The sequence below is a fragment of the Calonectris borealis genome, chromosome 1 (genome assembly GCF_964195595.1).
Source record: "Calonectris borealis chromosome 1, bCalBor7.hap1.2, whole genome shotgun sequence".
Classification (NCBI taxonomy): domain Eukaryota; kingdom Metazoa; phylum Chordata; class Aves; order Procellariiformes; family Procellariidae; genus Calonectris; species Calonectris borealis.
Window position 1 is genome coordinate 64038535 of NC_134312.1, and position 16845 is coordinate 64055379.

At 44.8% G+C, this 16845-nt stretch overlaps 1 protein-coding gene across 1 annotated transcript in view; it reads left to right on the top strand.

Moving 5' to 3' along the window:
• Nucleotides 1-8783, top strand: part of AKR1D1 (aldo-keto reductase family 1 member D1) — a 35257-nt gene extending 26474 nt beyond the window's left edge. The window contains exons 5-9 of the mRNA XM_075157819.1: nucleotides 1470-1592; nucleotides 3338-3447; nucleotides 3932-4097; nucleotides 4863-4945; nucleotides 8617-8783. Of these exons, the coding sequence (XP_075013920.1) occupies nucleotides 1470-1592; nucleotides 3338-3447; nucleotides 3932-4097; nucleotides 4863-4945; nucleotides 8617-8659 (525 nt within the window). The 3' untranslated portion in view covers nucleotides 8660-8783. The remainder of the gene's footprint in view (nucleotides 1-1469; nucleotides 1593-3337; nucleotides 3448-3931; nucleotides 4098-4862; nucleotides 4946-8616) is intronic.
• The last annotated feature ends 8062 nt before the right edge of the window (nucleotides 8784-16845 follow it).

Sequence of the window (16845 nt, forward strand, 5' to 3'; positions counted from 1 at the left end):
GGTCTGCTGCAAAAGCATCACTAATGCAGCCCAGTTCACACCAAGAGAGATAACATGGGCTACTACATGCTCCACTTCAGCTTGCACCACCCAGAGCTGGATAGTCATGTCCAAATTTAGCTGTACTCGAGGTGCAGCAGATAAAGATGGAGAATGAGTGAAACTCTGAGTGAAAGCTCAGAGTGGGAGAGAGCCCGGGGCGGGCTTGGGCTTTCCCCTAGCAGCTGAGCCATCCAGGCTGGGTCTCGGGGGGAATGGGGACTTCCACGTTAGCTGTTTATGTTACCCTTGTCTTTGGCTGATGCAGTTCATTCCTCTCTTTCACAGGGTAGTTGCTCAAATGTTGAAAGCAACAGCTCTCCCAACACTTACGGTTTTATGTTCAAGCTGGTGCTTATTGTAAAAGATATATTGTAGCAGGTCACTCTCTTTAGTTAATAAGCCAAGAGAAAAATAGGTGGTGGTTGAGTGCCTGCAAATAATAGCATCAATCCAAATAAAACTGGCTAAACTCAATCCAGATAATTTCACTGTCTCAGTATGGTGCTAGCAGACAAAAATGGCTCCAGATGATGGTATTTGCTGACTTGTCACTAAGTGATACAAAGCATATGAGGCCAAGTAGAGGTCATCAAATACATGGTGCCTCTTACCTCCCTGCTTTCAACTCCTGTGAGACAGACAGGAATAACAAAACCGCAGGAGGGGCATCCAGCTCCACGGTGGGGTCTGCTCTGCCTCAGTCACCGAATCGTTTGTGTGCAGAGTTTCTGGGAGCAAAGGGGAAGACCATAGGAAAGGACCCTCCTTCCCCTTAACAATCCAGCAGATGAAGCTAATGAAGACCAGGGCATGTATGCATACCCGGTATTCATAAGTATTTCTCAGCTATTAGGATTTGTCTGAAGTGCCAAATATCTAGAATTCCTCTCTCCCCCCCTTTTTTTTTTCTACTTTATACTGTACTGAAGTTTTCTGTGCTGGTTTTGTGATGTGCCTTGCCAGGTGTTTAGGGGATTTCACTGGATAGAGACTTCATATGAAAAACCGTTGTACAATTAAAAGGAATAAATTGACTTATCAGGAAAGCAATCTGTTTTATTCACTCTCCCTTCTTCAGCTTTGAGGCAGCATTAAAGCAGCATAAAGTAGGCAGAACTCTTTGAAAGCAGATGTCTGGCACTTAAGTATCTATATCTCAGACTAATCTTTCTGCTCTCCAGACAAATTCTACCCTCACAGGAGGTATAAAACATTAGGGTTTGGTCTGGAAAGCGGGTCTACACAGGAACGGAGTTTAGAATAGTGGGATGGCACCAGCCCTCATGCTGATAGAGCTGTTAGTTCTGCTGCAGCAAAGGTTTTTCTGCAGTCTCAAGAATGGACTGTCTTCCACCTATCTCTAAAACGCATGCTCCAAGGAATCAAGCCAACATGTGGGACTCCACAGATCTTTGCTTTCTTTGCAGGCTATGGAAGCGTGTAAAGATGCAGGCTTGGCAAAGTCTATTGGAGTATCCAATTTCAACCGCAGGCAGCTGGAGATGATCCTGAACAAGCCAGGACTTAAGTACAAACCTGTCAGCAACCAGGTACGACTGCAAGCCGAGGGCAGTGCCTGCCACGGTGCCACTGCCCCGTAGGGAACGCAGAGACAACACGTGGCCTAAGCCACCAAGTGCAGAAAGGCGACGTATGCTTTGCCACAGATGCTGCCCTCCATGCTGTCACACTTCCATTTCTACCTTGAAAATATTACTCATTCTATCTAGGTTAGAGATAAATACTTGAAGGTGCTGGAACGATCGCTCTCCTCAGTTCCTGCCTCTGTGCCAAAGCTCTGTAAGAAGGTTGAATGCTGAGTCAATGCAGATCTTAAATCTCTGCCATATACCTTACTTCAGGTCCAAAAAATTCCCAAGACAAACCGTTCAGAGCTAACCAGTCCTCCGTGAAGCCACGTCTACCTCAGCTGACACCAAACCAAAACAACCCTAAGTATCAGGGATCCTGAATCACTCCAAGCTTCCCAAGTTTAAAAGCCATTGGAAGCAACTCCTAAATTTCCTGTACTTGCTCTCTTGTGCCTTTCCTATATGACATTAGTAAGAGTTAAAGAAAAACCTAAATTAAAGAGGGGACCCTATTAAGCGACTGACTTGAGCTGAACAAGCCCATGAAGATGATAGGCATGTCCGAGTTAAATTACAGTAGCGGGGCTCAGAGAAAGCAATAAGTGGCAGTGACCCATCTGAATGCCCAATACCTTTGACTCTGGCATTTGGCAGCTCACTGCATTTCCTAGAAATCACTGGGAAGCTCTTCTGACTCATCTGGCACAAACGAATATCCACATTAGTAGTATCAGAGGAGAGGCCAGAGACCAACTGGGACCAACTTCCCACCCTCAGCGCGTGGCCTGGAAGGCTGGGATTGACATGGGGCAGGGCAGGGAGGCTGGCCATAGCCTTCATTTCTGTCTTTGTCCTGCAGAGAAAGGCAGCCTGCGAGAGGAGGAAATTCCAGCACCCTTCACGGGTATTAACACGCCCAGCGGGTACAAAATGCAATTGCCGTTTCTGGTGTGCCCCTAAGACTGCACTGAGCATTGCTGCTGCTTCCTGGGGTTGAGCAAAATGGGGCAAAAGATTAAGCCCAGCTTAGGGCAGCTAGCCAGCAAGCATAGATGTGCCAGCTAGCTTCAGACTGCCTGCAAACAGTGGTTGCTCTGTCACCTTGTAGACAACCCTTTCTCAGAGACTGAGAACACAGCCAGAAAATCCCTGCCTGTAAAGGAACGATGCACAGTATTTGCAATGTGGGAGGGCAAAGCTCTTAGCAAGGTCATAACCGTTATGGAGATGTCTCACCTTTTACATGTCCTCCTCTTATCTTTCTACCTGGGACAGCTTACGCCAACACTTCCCCTAAAAACAACATCAGATTAGTCATCCCGAATGCAAGAGGCAGAGAAACAAAGTTCTGACCCACTTTAGATGGGTTGCCTTCTCAGCCTACTTCTCTAGTGAGCTTCCCTCACCTCCATCCCCCCACTTATTGCCACCTTTCCGCTGGGGGCCAATAAAAATTCCCTGCAGCCAAATTACAATCACAGATGTTGATCTGCTATCCACCAAAAAAAAAAAAAAAAAAATCATCCATCACCCAGCAATGTACAATTAGAACAGGAACCACAGATGTAGTTTCCCTATTTCTTAACTTACATGCATCCTTTCCTGAAAGCATTACCTGGTTTGTAGCTCACAAATATTGGGACACCATCTGCTTTTGTATCTGGTCCTGTTGATTAATCATTCTTTCTACGTTACTCTTGTAGGTCGAATGCCATCCCTATTTCACCCAACCCAAACTCTTAGAATTTTGCAGACAACACGACATTGTTATTGTTGGGTACAGCCCATTGGGAACCTCAAGGGATGAAACATGGTAAGTCCCCATGTTACTTTCTAGTAGAAGGACAATATCGAGGAAAAGAATAATAGTTCTCTCCTGCTGGGTCTTTGTGCAAAATAGCTTTGTCCCCATTTTTCAAAGTAGTTTTGAACTTCAGTGTTTAAATATTACTGTTGTGAATGTAAACTTGCAACACTCCTGATGCATGCTGTCATCAGAAAATGCCAGGTGTCTGTATAGGAGGTCGCCTTAAGTCTCCTCTAACAGAAAGCAAGTGTCTGTGACTGGGAATGTTGAGGCTTAGGTGAGGAAGTAGAAACTAGGTCAGCGTTAGGACATCACATAGGAAGTTGCCTTTGACAGCCTGCTAACCTAAATGCCAAAGGTTTTCTCCCATCTTTCACACTACTTGTCAAAAAGGTGCAGTATTCTGTCCACAAACAAGAAGATGCCTCTATGTTTTGACATTAAGATAAGGAGGGGTTTTTTGTTTTCTTTTTTTCCAATTTTCTTCCAGGGTAAATGTGTCTTCCCCTCCTTTACTGAAGGATCCTGTGCTGAATGCCATTGGCAAAAAATACAAGAAGACAGCTGCACAGGTTGCTTTGCGTTTCAGCATCCAGCGAGGGGTGGTGGTCATCCCAAAAAGCTTCAATCCACAACGCATCAGAGAGAATTTCCAGGTAAATTCGTACTCCGATGGTGCATGGATGAATCCACTTCCATTGGCTTTGCACCTGTAGAAGGTGATTTTCTCATTTCTTTCTGTAGACATAAGGCTTGAGCAATGTCAAGCTTTGCCACATTTGGTGCTTTTTGTCCCCATCACTTAATGGTACCATGATATGACAATAACGGAGCAAAGGAGAGAGAAAGTTTTGGTGTCTTTTAACCCTCTGGAGTAGCTGAAGTTCCAGCTGGTGGTGTATCCCAGACACCAGTTGCTGCAGTGAGCAGCGCAAGCGAGATGAAGTAATTCAGTAGGTCAGCAGCCCAAGGTTGCTGGCTGTAGGTGTTCAGGAATGACTGACTTGTTCTGCCCAGTCTTCAACTATGGGGCAGCTTTGTTAGGGAAGGGTCGCTGCATACAGGTGTTCTAGAAAGGCTCATAACCTCACCACCAGAAAGCATCTGGCTTGACCACCACACCCAAATAAGATGAAGAATTTGTTCCTGTATCCCTTGCAGTACTCAGTACCCATGCTGCTCCCCACTTGCCCTGCCAATGTATTGCTTTCAAAGCTGGTTGCCAGACTACCTTTCTCTTCTTGCAAAAGAGTGTAAGCAAATGTGACTGGACTTATTCATGTCCTCAAGACTTTCCTATAAATGCAAGCAAGTATGGATTTGTGGGGGAGACAGGGGGATTGTACTTTTGAAATCTGGAACATACAAATGTTGATCATGACAAGAAATGCTAACTTATTCCTAACGTGTCCTTCCATTAGATCTTTGACTTCTCCCTTACTGAGAAAGAGATGAAAGAAATTGAAGCCCTGAACAAAAACGTTCGTTATGTGGAACTGTTAATGTAAGTCCAGGAGGAATCCTAGATCCTCACAGAACATTCCTGTCTTTTCAGAGGATTTAAAAAAAAAATCAATTCGTTTTAATATTAATTTTTGTGTAAACAACCTTATTTTAAGGTAAGGCTTAAATATGGGAGGTCTTTAATGCAGCCTGAATATGCTCCTGGACCCATTACAAAGTGTGCAATACTTGCTTCCAGCTCAGATGTCAAAAGCCCACCTAGTAGAAAGTGACTGTATCTGGCTATTCCATCTCTGCTCTGTGTTGTAATGACAGTCTCAACCACTCATAAGGTGTAGCATTGCCCCTGTCTAGCAGTGTGGATATCAGAGACTATATTCAAATAGGAGCACTTTCTTGTCTTTCCCTGCCTTCCCACCTTCACTTCCAGCGCTCAGCAAGCCATGTTGCTGCTTGAGTACAATGGCTTATGGATTGTAAACCTAGTGTTTCCAGAGGCAACTTGTCCTAAATTGCTACTTGGAAGGCTAAGAACTAAGAACACTGCTACATGAAACCACAGGGCTAATTTAGGGAGAGCTCTGCTCCTTCTCGCTTAATACTTTGGTGAGACCATCAAAATTTGCCTACCCAACTTCCTCATAAAAGAGGATACATCTTAGTGACCACAAGTGGTCAGAAACTTTGTTTTGGCCTTTCCTCTGATGCTGTCTTCTTCAGCAATCTCCCTCTCCTGCTGTCATGTTGAGTTGTACCTTCTTATATGGAAAGCAGAAAACCATGCAGCTTGTTTGACTGTTAGACCACTTCCTAATTACCTCTTCTGAGAACTAACAAGGCTTGATCTCTTGCTGCTTGTGATCTAAAGCTTACCACCCAATGTAGTTTTGCTTCACCTGAAGGCTGCGCTAGCTATGCCAGAAGGCTCAGACTGACCCAGCATCTCCTCTTCCGGAGGATGAGGCCATTTGTTTTTCCCTTCAGCTCAAGAGCATCTGCAGTTTATGGCCAAACTTTATGCTTTCCCCTTTTCAGGGCATTCAACGTGTAGCCAAATGCTAGAGATTCATTTCCATGCATTTCTCTTGTTACCTTGGATTATCTCTGACTTGCCAAACTGTAGTGTGCTCAAGCACTAAAAATAATGAAAAGCAGGATAGCAGCATCAATAGCACTCTAAAACATTGACCATTGCTCAAAAGATGGGGGAAGTGTTGCAAAGGAACAAATAAACCACTTACTGTGCTGCATAAATATGATAGGAAATACGAACTAAGTTAAAAGCATCATAATGGAGTTCATCTTTCACATTTGAGCTCAGCCAGGTGCTCTGAAGCTTTAGTTTCTTAAAATTTAAAACAGCCTTCCATAAATAAGCAGCACTTAGTTCTCACAAACCTAGCAGATTTTTATGTGTGTTTTGGTATTTGAAATTGTTTGGGTTTTCATAGCTAAGTTGAGCTATAACATCATTTAAACTTTTAGTGAGTATATACATGGAACGTAACCTCGGTGCAAATGCGAGAGCCTTTTCCAGAAGCAAAGTTAAAGGATGCAAATGCACACAGGAGAAGAACTTTCTAAGCCACCGATCCAAAAACTAATAAACTAAATGCTTTGCTTTATTAGACTAATTTTGGTCACAGGAGGCCACTGAGGGCAAGGAAAACAGGATGCACAGAATGGACATTGCCAGCTCTATTTTTCACAGGAGTGGCATGTTTGGAGAAATTAAATGCAGTCTGACCCTAACTGTGAAAAAAGCCTTTTCGGTAAAGTTATGTTGCCATGCAAGGAGCAGCTAAACATTTATCTGCCTACTATGTGTTCTCACACTGAAGCGTCTGGAATTGACACTGCAACAGATGACATACCAAGCCTAAAGAGATTTCTTATTTCATCCAGCAATATGTATCTGGAAAAAGTCAAACCATCATACAGAGAGACTTCTAAGTTAGTCAACTTTGTGCAAAACCTTCGTCTACTGTGATGCAAATGCCAGCAGGAATGGAAAAATCCAGCTTTCTTCTGGCTCTTCGAGTTATCAGGCTACCATGGGTACTGTGTGCAAATCTGTTGTTCTGATGGTGTGAGTAAGCCCAGACGAACAGGATTTTGCAATCAGTGGAATGAGTTAGCAAGTTAAGCAGCTGAGGAGAAAATGGAGATTTTGTAAAAATATGAGTACTCCAGGAAATCTCAGTCTGAAATGGTTTCTTCTCCTCTTGGAGAAATCTAGAAATATTGTGCTGGGCAAGTTTTACATTAATCTGTCTGCTTGATTTATCTTGTGCTCCCAGTCTCTGCCATGGATATTCTTCCTTACCACTTAGTCCAAGCTGTATTGACTCCTCTGAGTGAATCATTTTCACTCAAAGGACTCAGATCTTTGAACATGCGAGATCTCATTAGCAAGTGTGCTCCATAGATGGGAAGCAAAGATTGTGACACTGGCAATTCAGACATTGTCGAGTTATACTGAAACCAAACACGCCAAAGTGTTGTGGCTTGTTTTTTTGAACCAACTCAATCTGTTAATGTGTAAACACTTCAGCTTGGCTGAATATTAGAATGAAATGTTTTGACACAACCAATTCAAAGTGTTTGATGCCTTCCAGTTAGTTAACTTCAATATTGTGAAATGTATCCTTCCCAAGCTGGAACAATTCACAGCTGGGATAAATGCCAGTATTTGTTGTGCTCTGCTGTAAGGCAAGGCAGCCAGCTGCCATGGTGCACCTGAGAATGCTCTTCAAAAATTTTTGATTTTGCTAATGGGAAGTGTTTGTCAAGCCAGGGCTTGTGGTTTAGCATCATCTTCTCAAACAAACAAACAAGAAAACCCACAACAAAACCCAACTACCTCTCCCTCAAGTCTGTCAATAATGGGGAAAACACAGTGTTATTTTTCCACCTGCAGTTGACCCTGGGAATTTTTTTCTTGCCTTTTATAATGATCCTGGATTATGCAACTTCCCTGAGCATGCAGTTTTGAAAAGGAAGCCTGAAGCATCTCTACCTTTGGTAGTATGCAGCCATGAACATCCCTTTCTCCCCTGAACTGGGTCACCCCAAAGCTTCTTTGTAAATTCTCTGCCATTGGTGCTGTTAACCTGGCAGAGCATCTCATCTGGGCTGAGCTAGAAGACAGCCAGACCTAGTCTGGATATGGCAGCCACTTGGAGAAAGCACCATACCAGACCCAGACCTGTTCATGCTAGTTCTTAGGTGCATAAGCCAAAGTAGTACACAAAGGTGTCTCCGCCTCTCCTTCCAATAGAGGCCTTATTTCTGAGGGTCTTTCCAGACATCTGAACAAAGAATTCTTCCCCTTCCATAATGCACATACTGAAGCCATCCCCCTTCCCTACAACACTTCTACTAACCTGAGTTAAATCCACAGATACAGCGAGAATAGCTGACATCCAAACTCTTGTTGGTTTTTCCCATCTGTCCTTCAGGTATGCAGTCTGTAGGCCTGAAGAATGGTCCTTCACTGTCCTCTCCTTAAACGCACAGGTTTGCTCCCAACTCTGCAGGGAAGATTATTCAGAGCAGACAGCTTCTGAATAAGCAGGAGAGCCTTCCATGAAGGCCACCTATATATTGCAAGGAAGAGAAGAGGTTTGCTAGGCACAGGACAACTGCTTCAGTGATGTGATATCCTGCTTCACCTGAGAAGCTCATTTGTTCAATCTGACCTCTCCACAGGTGGCGTGACCATCCAGAGTATCCCTTCAGCGATGAATACTGAAAACAAGCTGTGTCCAGGCAGGTTCCTAACTCAGTGACATTAGGCTTTGCTGAAAGTGACCCAAAGTTTGGTGCTTTGACTTCATGGGAGACTGTTCAAATCAGCATTAAAAACATGACATTTACTTCCTCTTGTCTTGTCAGTCTCTGATTGCTACTGAAGAGCAAATCTATTTAACCTATTGAATCTCTGATTTTGGCTTAAGAGGCTTTAACTCTGAGCATTGAAACTTCAAAACTGACAGCTGATAAAATTGAAGATTTCTCTTGAAAACAGGCTTACTAGTTCAAGCCAAATCATTTTCACTCAATGGCCCATTCTTCACTGAATTTGAAACAAGAAGTTCTGCTTCAGTAGATGTGAAGCAGTATCATTTTGTTTTACAGCTCAAGTGAGAGAAAATTAGGAGTGGGGAACTAATTGGATCTGAGATATATATATGCACAAATGTATATTGTTATATAGATAGATATATTCACTGCTTCATGCAGTGAAGCCTGTTTCACTCTGACCAGAGTATTCTTCAGCTGCATACATGAGCTGCATTCCATAGGTACACCCCTGCTGGCTCCACATGCAACTGGTTCAAGCCCTAGAGCATTATAAGCATTTTCATATCCCCCCCACCTCAGCAAAACACAGGAGAGTGTATGACTATATTGCATCTATATTTGAGCTGCTATACAAGGATGGTATTGCTTAGTATTGCATAGGCAACCTGGAGCCAGCCTGGAGCTAGCACTAGTGAGAGCCTCATCTCATGAGATTAAAACTCCCTTAAACTTCTTTCCTGCTCCACAAACTGATATTCACCCAAGAAAATTTCTGTTCACTTCAAAATTCTTACAGGCTTTTGTATAAACTCCTGTCCAAGACAATACTGAATTAGGAAGCTAAGTTTTAAAGGAGGAGAAAGATGTATTTTGTTAAATACCACTTTCTACCGTTCTTTGAGACTGCAGAACACTGGCAGGTCCAAGAAAAGGTAGGAATCAGGCAGAAGTAGCCGAGCTGAAACCTGGACGTTTCCTTCAATCTGTCCTCAGCTTTCTGAAACATGGGGGTAGAAGCATGGACACCAGAGCAAGGAAGACTAACTCCTTCAGCATGAATTTCATTTTCAGACCACTTGTTTGCTCAACAAGTTTTGCAGCCCATAGGTGCGTTAGCCTATACCCACATCTGCAGAAGGCTACTTTCCCTCCCTCTGTGCCCAAGCACTCCAGTTTTCTGCCACAGAGAGGTATTGGAGAAGAAACTAAACCATACACAGAGAGAGTACTTCGTGTACTAAAATGTGTATTGCCATTGAAAAATGGGTCATACATAATCTTCAGTCTATAGCATCTGCTTGTATTTATTACCATTGCTATTTGTCATCCCTGGAGTGACTGGAACAGGAAAACACCAGAGTGTACAGTTCATGGAGACACTTCTGTTGGGTCAGGGTGTGCTCCTCAGAGCTGAGGCACAGAGCTACAGGGTTGACCATTTCACAGGAGGAGCAGGCAAGGCTCCCGAATGGGTCTAGTGCCAACGCATCCCTGGATGAGCTCAGTGGGCACCACTAGAGAAGTCAGGCCCCTTCACCGGGGGTGGCCTTCACATAACATTTATAAATCCATTTATAAAGCTATGTCACAGAGAGCATTCTGCTTGGAGGTTACTCAAGGGCAATTCCCATTTTAGTCTATTACCCACTTAGACCAGAGGGGAAAATAAAAAAGGTGGGGGAGGTATAGCTGAGGAGGAAGAAGACACATTAGAAATCTACTGGTGTAGATCTAAGGACAAGCCCAAGGTCAGGTGGAGCTCTGCTCCCAGGAGTGGTCAGAACCACTATCACAACCCTGCTTTGCCCCTTTGCAACCAGCTGAGGTCCTGGCCAAAAACCTGAACAAAATCCAAGTCTAAATTCAAGTGCCAGAGAGGAGCACAGTTACCACCATTCCCAACATGTTATTCCAGTTGCTTCATAAGTACAAGCCTTAAATAGAGCTATCGGGGCTCAGCTGCTTAACAGTAGCAATGTATAAATTTTTGCACTGTAACTTGACCAGGTGCAGGTCTCTGGCCATGGCCAACGTTCAGGCCCAGTTTGGCAAAGCTCTTGTTTTCTACACTGCAAATGTCAACTAATGCTCAGCTTAAATGCTCACACCAGCACCTTCACAGCTATCTGCTCTTTCCAGACATCCCCCCAGAGGTTAGGCAGCGCCTGAGGTTTTAATAAATCAGGTGACCTTGTACGTGAGAGTGAGGAAGATGATACACTGAAGCCTCTCTAACAGGAAATACCCTATAATCAAGTCTTCAATCTGTCCTGAGTTAACAGGCAGGACAGATTGTGAGAGTTCCTCCAGCCCAAGTCATGCCAGAAAATCTCTTCCCCCCCTGCCCCCCTTTAATTTTAATAGACTCCTCCTCATTTGAGGAGCATTGCCTCATTTGAGTCTGATGAAAAAAGATTCAGCCTCTTCCCAGGGGCAAATACTCCCATACTCGTTTCCATCAGTTATGAAACTGCTACTGACGTCTAGCCTAGTTTTACCCCTGCTTTGCTCAGTTTCAGACCATTGCTCCCCATTGTTCTCCATCTTGCCCTACAAAGAAAAGGTTTATAGGAGAGAAAATAAACAGGCCTGCAGATGGGGGCTTGGGAAATGCGTTCCACCAGCAACTGCACAAAGAGACAGAAAAAACCCAAACCCCGGCCCCATGTACGAGCTAGCAAATTTCAGAAGCTTATTGAACTCGCTGCCTGGTGCGAAACATGTCGCTTGGAAGCGCTGCATACGGCCCTGCTCCAACTGGAAGGGCGAGGGGCAGACAGAGGGGGCTCCAGCACCTCCTGCTCTGATAGCAACCACACATGACGAGAATAGACCCAAATGCGTACCGGGAAAACATACTTGCTTTTACCGTAAGTAACCCGAGTAGTTTGTGACTCTTCCTGTAGCTGCAAAGTGAAGTGAAATCCAGACCAAAGAAGTTTGCTTCAACTATGCACAAGTGACTTTATGGCAGAGAGAAGAACAAGCGATGCAGCATTTTGGATTCTTTTTGCAGCCCAATGGCTGCTCTGGGCTGGCAAGCAGAAAACCAGGCGATAGGCTCATATCCCCAGCAGCAAAGCAGTTGCCAGAGCTGTACGTTAGAGCAGGGGCTTACCTGGCTGTCAGAGGAAGAGGCATTCCTTGTTGCTACACAAGCTCGGGGCAGAGCACCGGGCTTTGCAGCTGGGCCTTTCCCGGCCAGGTACATGCTCGCGTTTAACAGGTGAGGCAACGAGGAAGCACTGGCGAGCCGCTACCGTGCAACGTGCTGGCATCACCCCCACCCTGCGCTACGTGGTTAGCCGGATTTGTTGCCCCACAGGGAGGCAGAGCTTCATCTTCCCCAAGACTAAATATCTGGAATAGGACTCTGTTTCAGAAGGGACATGCATCCAGTTTTCCCTGATGCTGTGCAGGTGCCTGCAAGAGGAATAGGGGAAATAGCAAGAGGCAAAGTGGGACAGGCCCTGCGTACATTTTACAGCCTTACCTTAAAGAATGCCCTTTGGATTTATATCACACATTTTTGCACCACAAAGCTATCAAGAGGTTTACAAGGGTGTAGAACGTGTCCTGTGGATGAAAGGGCGAGTGGCCATACTAAGCCGTCAGCCGGAACTGGGACACGGTTTTGGGCAGACGGAACTGGACATAGGAGGGGAAGGCAGTACCTCCTGTAGTTTTCATCCCTCGCCTGTCATTAAGGCCTAGGTGCCACAGAGCTGGGTGCTCTGCAGTACAAATGAGATCTCCCTTCCTCTGGCTAAAGTGGAGTGATAACTGAGGACAGAAAGTAAGTTTTGCAAACTGTAGGAGAGGATTGGAGGCCACAAAAGACAAAGTCTTTGGTTACATACAGCAGGGTCCTCACCTGATAGGGCTTTCTCACGTCATTCCTTCCTTGAATCCAACAGACCCTGAAAGCTGCTCATCTCCAGACTGGCAGGGTATTTAACCACTACCATATCCTTGGGACATGCAAAGGAATTCAAGAGCAGAGAGGCTGCTGTTTTCCTTAGCTAATAAAGATCACCTCATAACCAGAATCAGAGTTGATTCTTCAATTTAGTGTGTGAATTATTTAAGTGTGGAAGCGAAGCCAGCGCTGTAGGGACCCTTAGAGGAAAAGAAATCACATGCCTGGGATGCGCAAGACATCTCTCGTATCTCCGCAGCAAGCAGAAAGGACAAACTCAGATGCCTCATGTACAGTAAGTCCGATTTGTAGATTTAAAATGAGATACCACCTTCCTCACTGTGAGTAGCACCAAAGACCTCTTGTTGCTATCTGCCAAATTGAAACACTTTGAAATAAATCGGTTTGGTATTTGCAAGACAACTCCCTTATTTTCTGGGGGAGAGGAAGGGAGGGAGCTGCTGTTTCCAGACATATTTTGCCCAGCTCTCAACAGGACACAATTCACACATCTAGAGGAAAGCATTGAGGTGGAGAAGAAAGTCCGTAAGAGAGTGACATGTTGAAGTGAGATTCAACATGCTTATTTCACTTGTGACCTAAACTGCAAAAAGATTTGCCTTTGGGGGTGGGGTAATCAGCATGCAGTTGGGTAGTAGTGCAGTTTTTATACTAATTAATTCTCAGCAGTGCCATATTTCAGCTCTTCCCAACATCCTACTACCCTGGAGCAAAAACCCTAGCTCATAATAAAGGGCTTTGAGAGTGCGAAAAACAGAAAATTTAATTTTAATTTTTCAATGCCAGACAGACTCCTTGGGGAACCTTAACTCAACATCCATGAGCAATGCTCACAACAGGACAACACATTGCAAATAAAATGCAAAGCAGAACCAAATGGAAAAAGAGGAGGGAGAGAAGGAGCTGGAAGGAAAGACGACGCATGTGTGTGTAAACACATGCACACAGAGGGGCACCACTTGATGAAGCTGCTCAGTTTTTGCTGTGTAGACTGCAAAGCTACCTGGATGGAGGCCTCAGATCAGTCCAAGGTCATTGAACATAGCGCAGGCAAAATCCTCCACCGGGACAAATGTGCACTCAATTACAAGTTAAATGAGAGCTCATGATGACCTAGCACACGTCTCAGAGCAGCCTCATGCATAACAAGGAAAAGGCTGTGCAAACACAGGGTGCTTAGGACACTGGATAGGATCCTACTAACATTTCAGCACATACAAATCAGGAGTGACTCTGCTGACTCAAGGTTTATGCCAGTATAGATGCACAGAACAGAGGCCCCACACCCTCAGTGCAAGCAAACTCATCCTAAATTTTCTGTTCCCCCAATTAGCCTGACCAAAGTTGTTCTCCCAGGTCAAGGCAGACCCTGGGGAAAACTTGCAAAGAGTATTTTATCTTTGTGTTGTCTTAGGAAAACTGCTTTGCTCCTCATACCACCATGTCTCAGCTTCCATCTACAGGGCAACACCGAGAACTCCTCACATGTAAAATAGGGAGGTTTCCCACCAGCCCACATGTTCAGTATTGATGTCCCCAGGCAGTCCAGAATAGCCCAAACCAGCTGTTTGGCAGCATACTTTGCACAGTTCCTCCCTGCTTTTCCACAGTGGTGGGACTGCAGTCCTGCATTGCTTTTCTATAGGATGAGGAGGAGGAGATTGCCTTCACATTTCATTGACTACATTGAGCTGCACTTGAGGAACTTCAAAGAGGAATCTCCAACATTTGGAAAGGTTCTTCTAAGTCACAGATCAGAAATCCACACCCTCATTCAACAAGCCAGTGCTACCTCTCTGTCCCCTGTGAGGTACAGTCCTCCCAGTACAGAGTAGAAGAAACAACAAAGCAGGAAAGTAAGAGGTAACATATTAGAAATATATACATGATTTAGGACTGATACTTATTTTTTTCTAGGCATGACATTTAGAGCACACCAGCAGTCATGAATTCCTTTGGCCATCTACACCTCTACAGAGGTGAGACCACCAAGTTACTTGGCTCACGCCCCTGTGTTCACAGAAGTGGTCTGTTGGGTGTGCAAGAGTTTGAGGCAATAAAAGGGCTCTCAGAGAGCACAGCTGGAGGGAGGGGGGCATTATAGCTCCCTTCCCTCAGCAGTTAGAGCACTGCGAAGTGATGCAGCAAGTCAGGTTCAAATCTTTACAGGGGTTTAAACCTACATGTCTCACCTTCTCCAGTTACCAAGTTGTACAGCCTTCTGCAAGGGATCTGGCTCCATCCACCCCACTGAACTTTTCAACTTTCATCAGGGTGAAAGGGAGAAGGACTTGACAGCTGAGAAACATAATGCACTTTCTTGGGAAGGAGGGCACAATCCAGCCCTCACTCAGGTCACTGCTGACTGGAAAACACTCCCACAGAACAAGGATCAAAACTTTCCCCCTTGCACTATGGCTCATTCCTATGCTATGCAAGTTGCTCTCTCTGCTGTTTCTTTTGGACACAAGACTAGTTATATTATCAGAGTGTATTCTCTGTGATGGAAAGGATGATGTAAATACCCTTTCCATCAAAATAGGTGTAAACGTGAATTTCACTGCATTTCTAGGGTTTATTACTACAGTGAGAGCAAACCCTATAACATTACTAATCAAACACTTACCCCAGCAGGCTGCACAGAGATACTACAGATCCAACTGAATTAAGACATTGATTTGCACCTCCCTCTCACCCAATTGCCCCAGCACTCCACAGATATTAGTGATTGACCTTGTGTAATTATCTTTGCCTCCTCTAAACCTCATTCCTTCAACCCTCTTTGCAGCTAAACACATCCATCCAGGTTCTCTGCTCTCTCCCAAGTTTCATTTTGCCGCATACCTGAACAACTAATTCAATCAAACGACTGCTGAGTGAGGGTCCCCCTCATGTGCTGTCACTCCCTGCAAAGATTGCTTGGACACTTGTCGCCATTCTTCTAGTCTCCTCCCATCCACTAAGGGAAGAGGCCTTGACATGGGCCCCCTCCAGGGAAAGGTCACTCACCTAAGCTATTTCCCAGCTCTGATAAAAATCAGCATTTAAAAAGAGCATTGGGTGTGAAGTATGTCTTTCCTATGGCATTTATGATGGAAATGTGAATATGCTGTGCTAAACCATGAGAATTACAAACCAAAACTAATTAGGAGAGAGAAAGCACAAGGAAACAACACTGTACGCCTTTCCAGTAATTTTGACCCTTTGAAGGATTATGAACTTTGCGTGGAATAAAGGTCTGGTGTGCCCCACAGAATACAGCTTCTGGCAGAATTAAGGCTGGAAAAGGGTAACAATGGTGGTGGTGAAGCCAAGGAAGCCAGCAGACGGGTTATGGGGACTGGCCTGTTTAGAGCGTTACGGAAAGAAGCAAGATTCTCCTGTTGCAAACCATATCATAAGGGAAATGCATTAACCTCTACATTTACAGCTATATCATGGTACAGGAATGAGGATATGCCCAAAAAAAATCAAAGAGCATAAGATTGGTCAAGGTATGAGTTTTTAACTATGCAGGGCCACTCTCTGGAAGGCATGGCTACAACCATTAAAGGGCCAAACAAGGGTGTTGGGGTTTGAACCTCATAGCTTGTATGATGGCCAGGGAATAATACCTCTGTGTTAGATACTGCCTAGCTAGCTGGATGGGAATACGATGGGAAAAGGAGAACTTTCCCACCTCGCCCTGCATGGTGCACACAGGATTACATGACCGAGGACTCCAAAGGGATTTGTCTGGTGCCAGGGTCACACACTGCTCAGGGCTTAATACTTTCAAGTCGCATTCAATAAAAGCACCTTTTTTTAAAAAGTAACTCCAGTGCTCCAAGAGGAAGGCCAGAAAACAGAGATATTTGGAGCTTTTCAGCCAGGAGGCTGAGTGTATTTACAATCACAGGCTCGCACAGGCATGTACACACATGGGCAGGGAATCCTGCCCTCTGCAGAGTCCTGTGGCATGTTTCCACGGGGAGGTGCTGGGATGAGGCACATCAGCTTCCATAAGCACCCAGAGCATCTCATCTGCTACAGCCATACATACAGCACTTCACTGGCACTAAGGAATCACAGGCTGAGAGCAGCAGAACAGCCTAAAACCAACACTTGCACCGCAGATACAGCCTCCCAGGGAATATCACTAGGGTCTAACAAATAAAACAGAATACTTATGTCCTTTGCATTAGCTTAACACC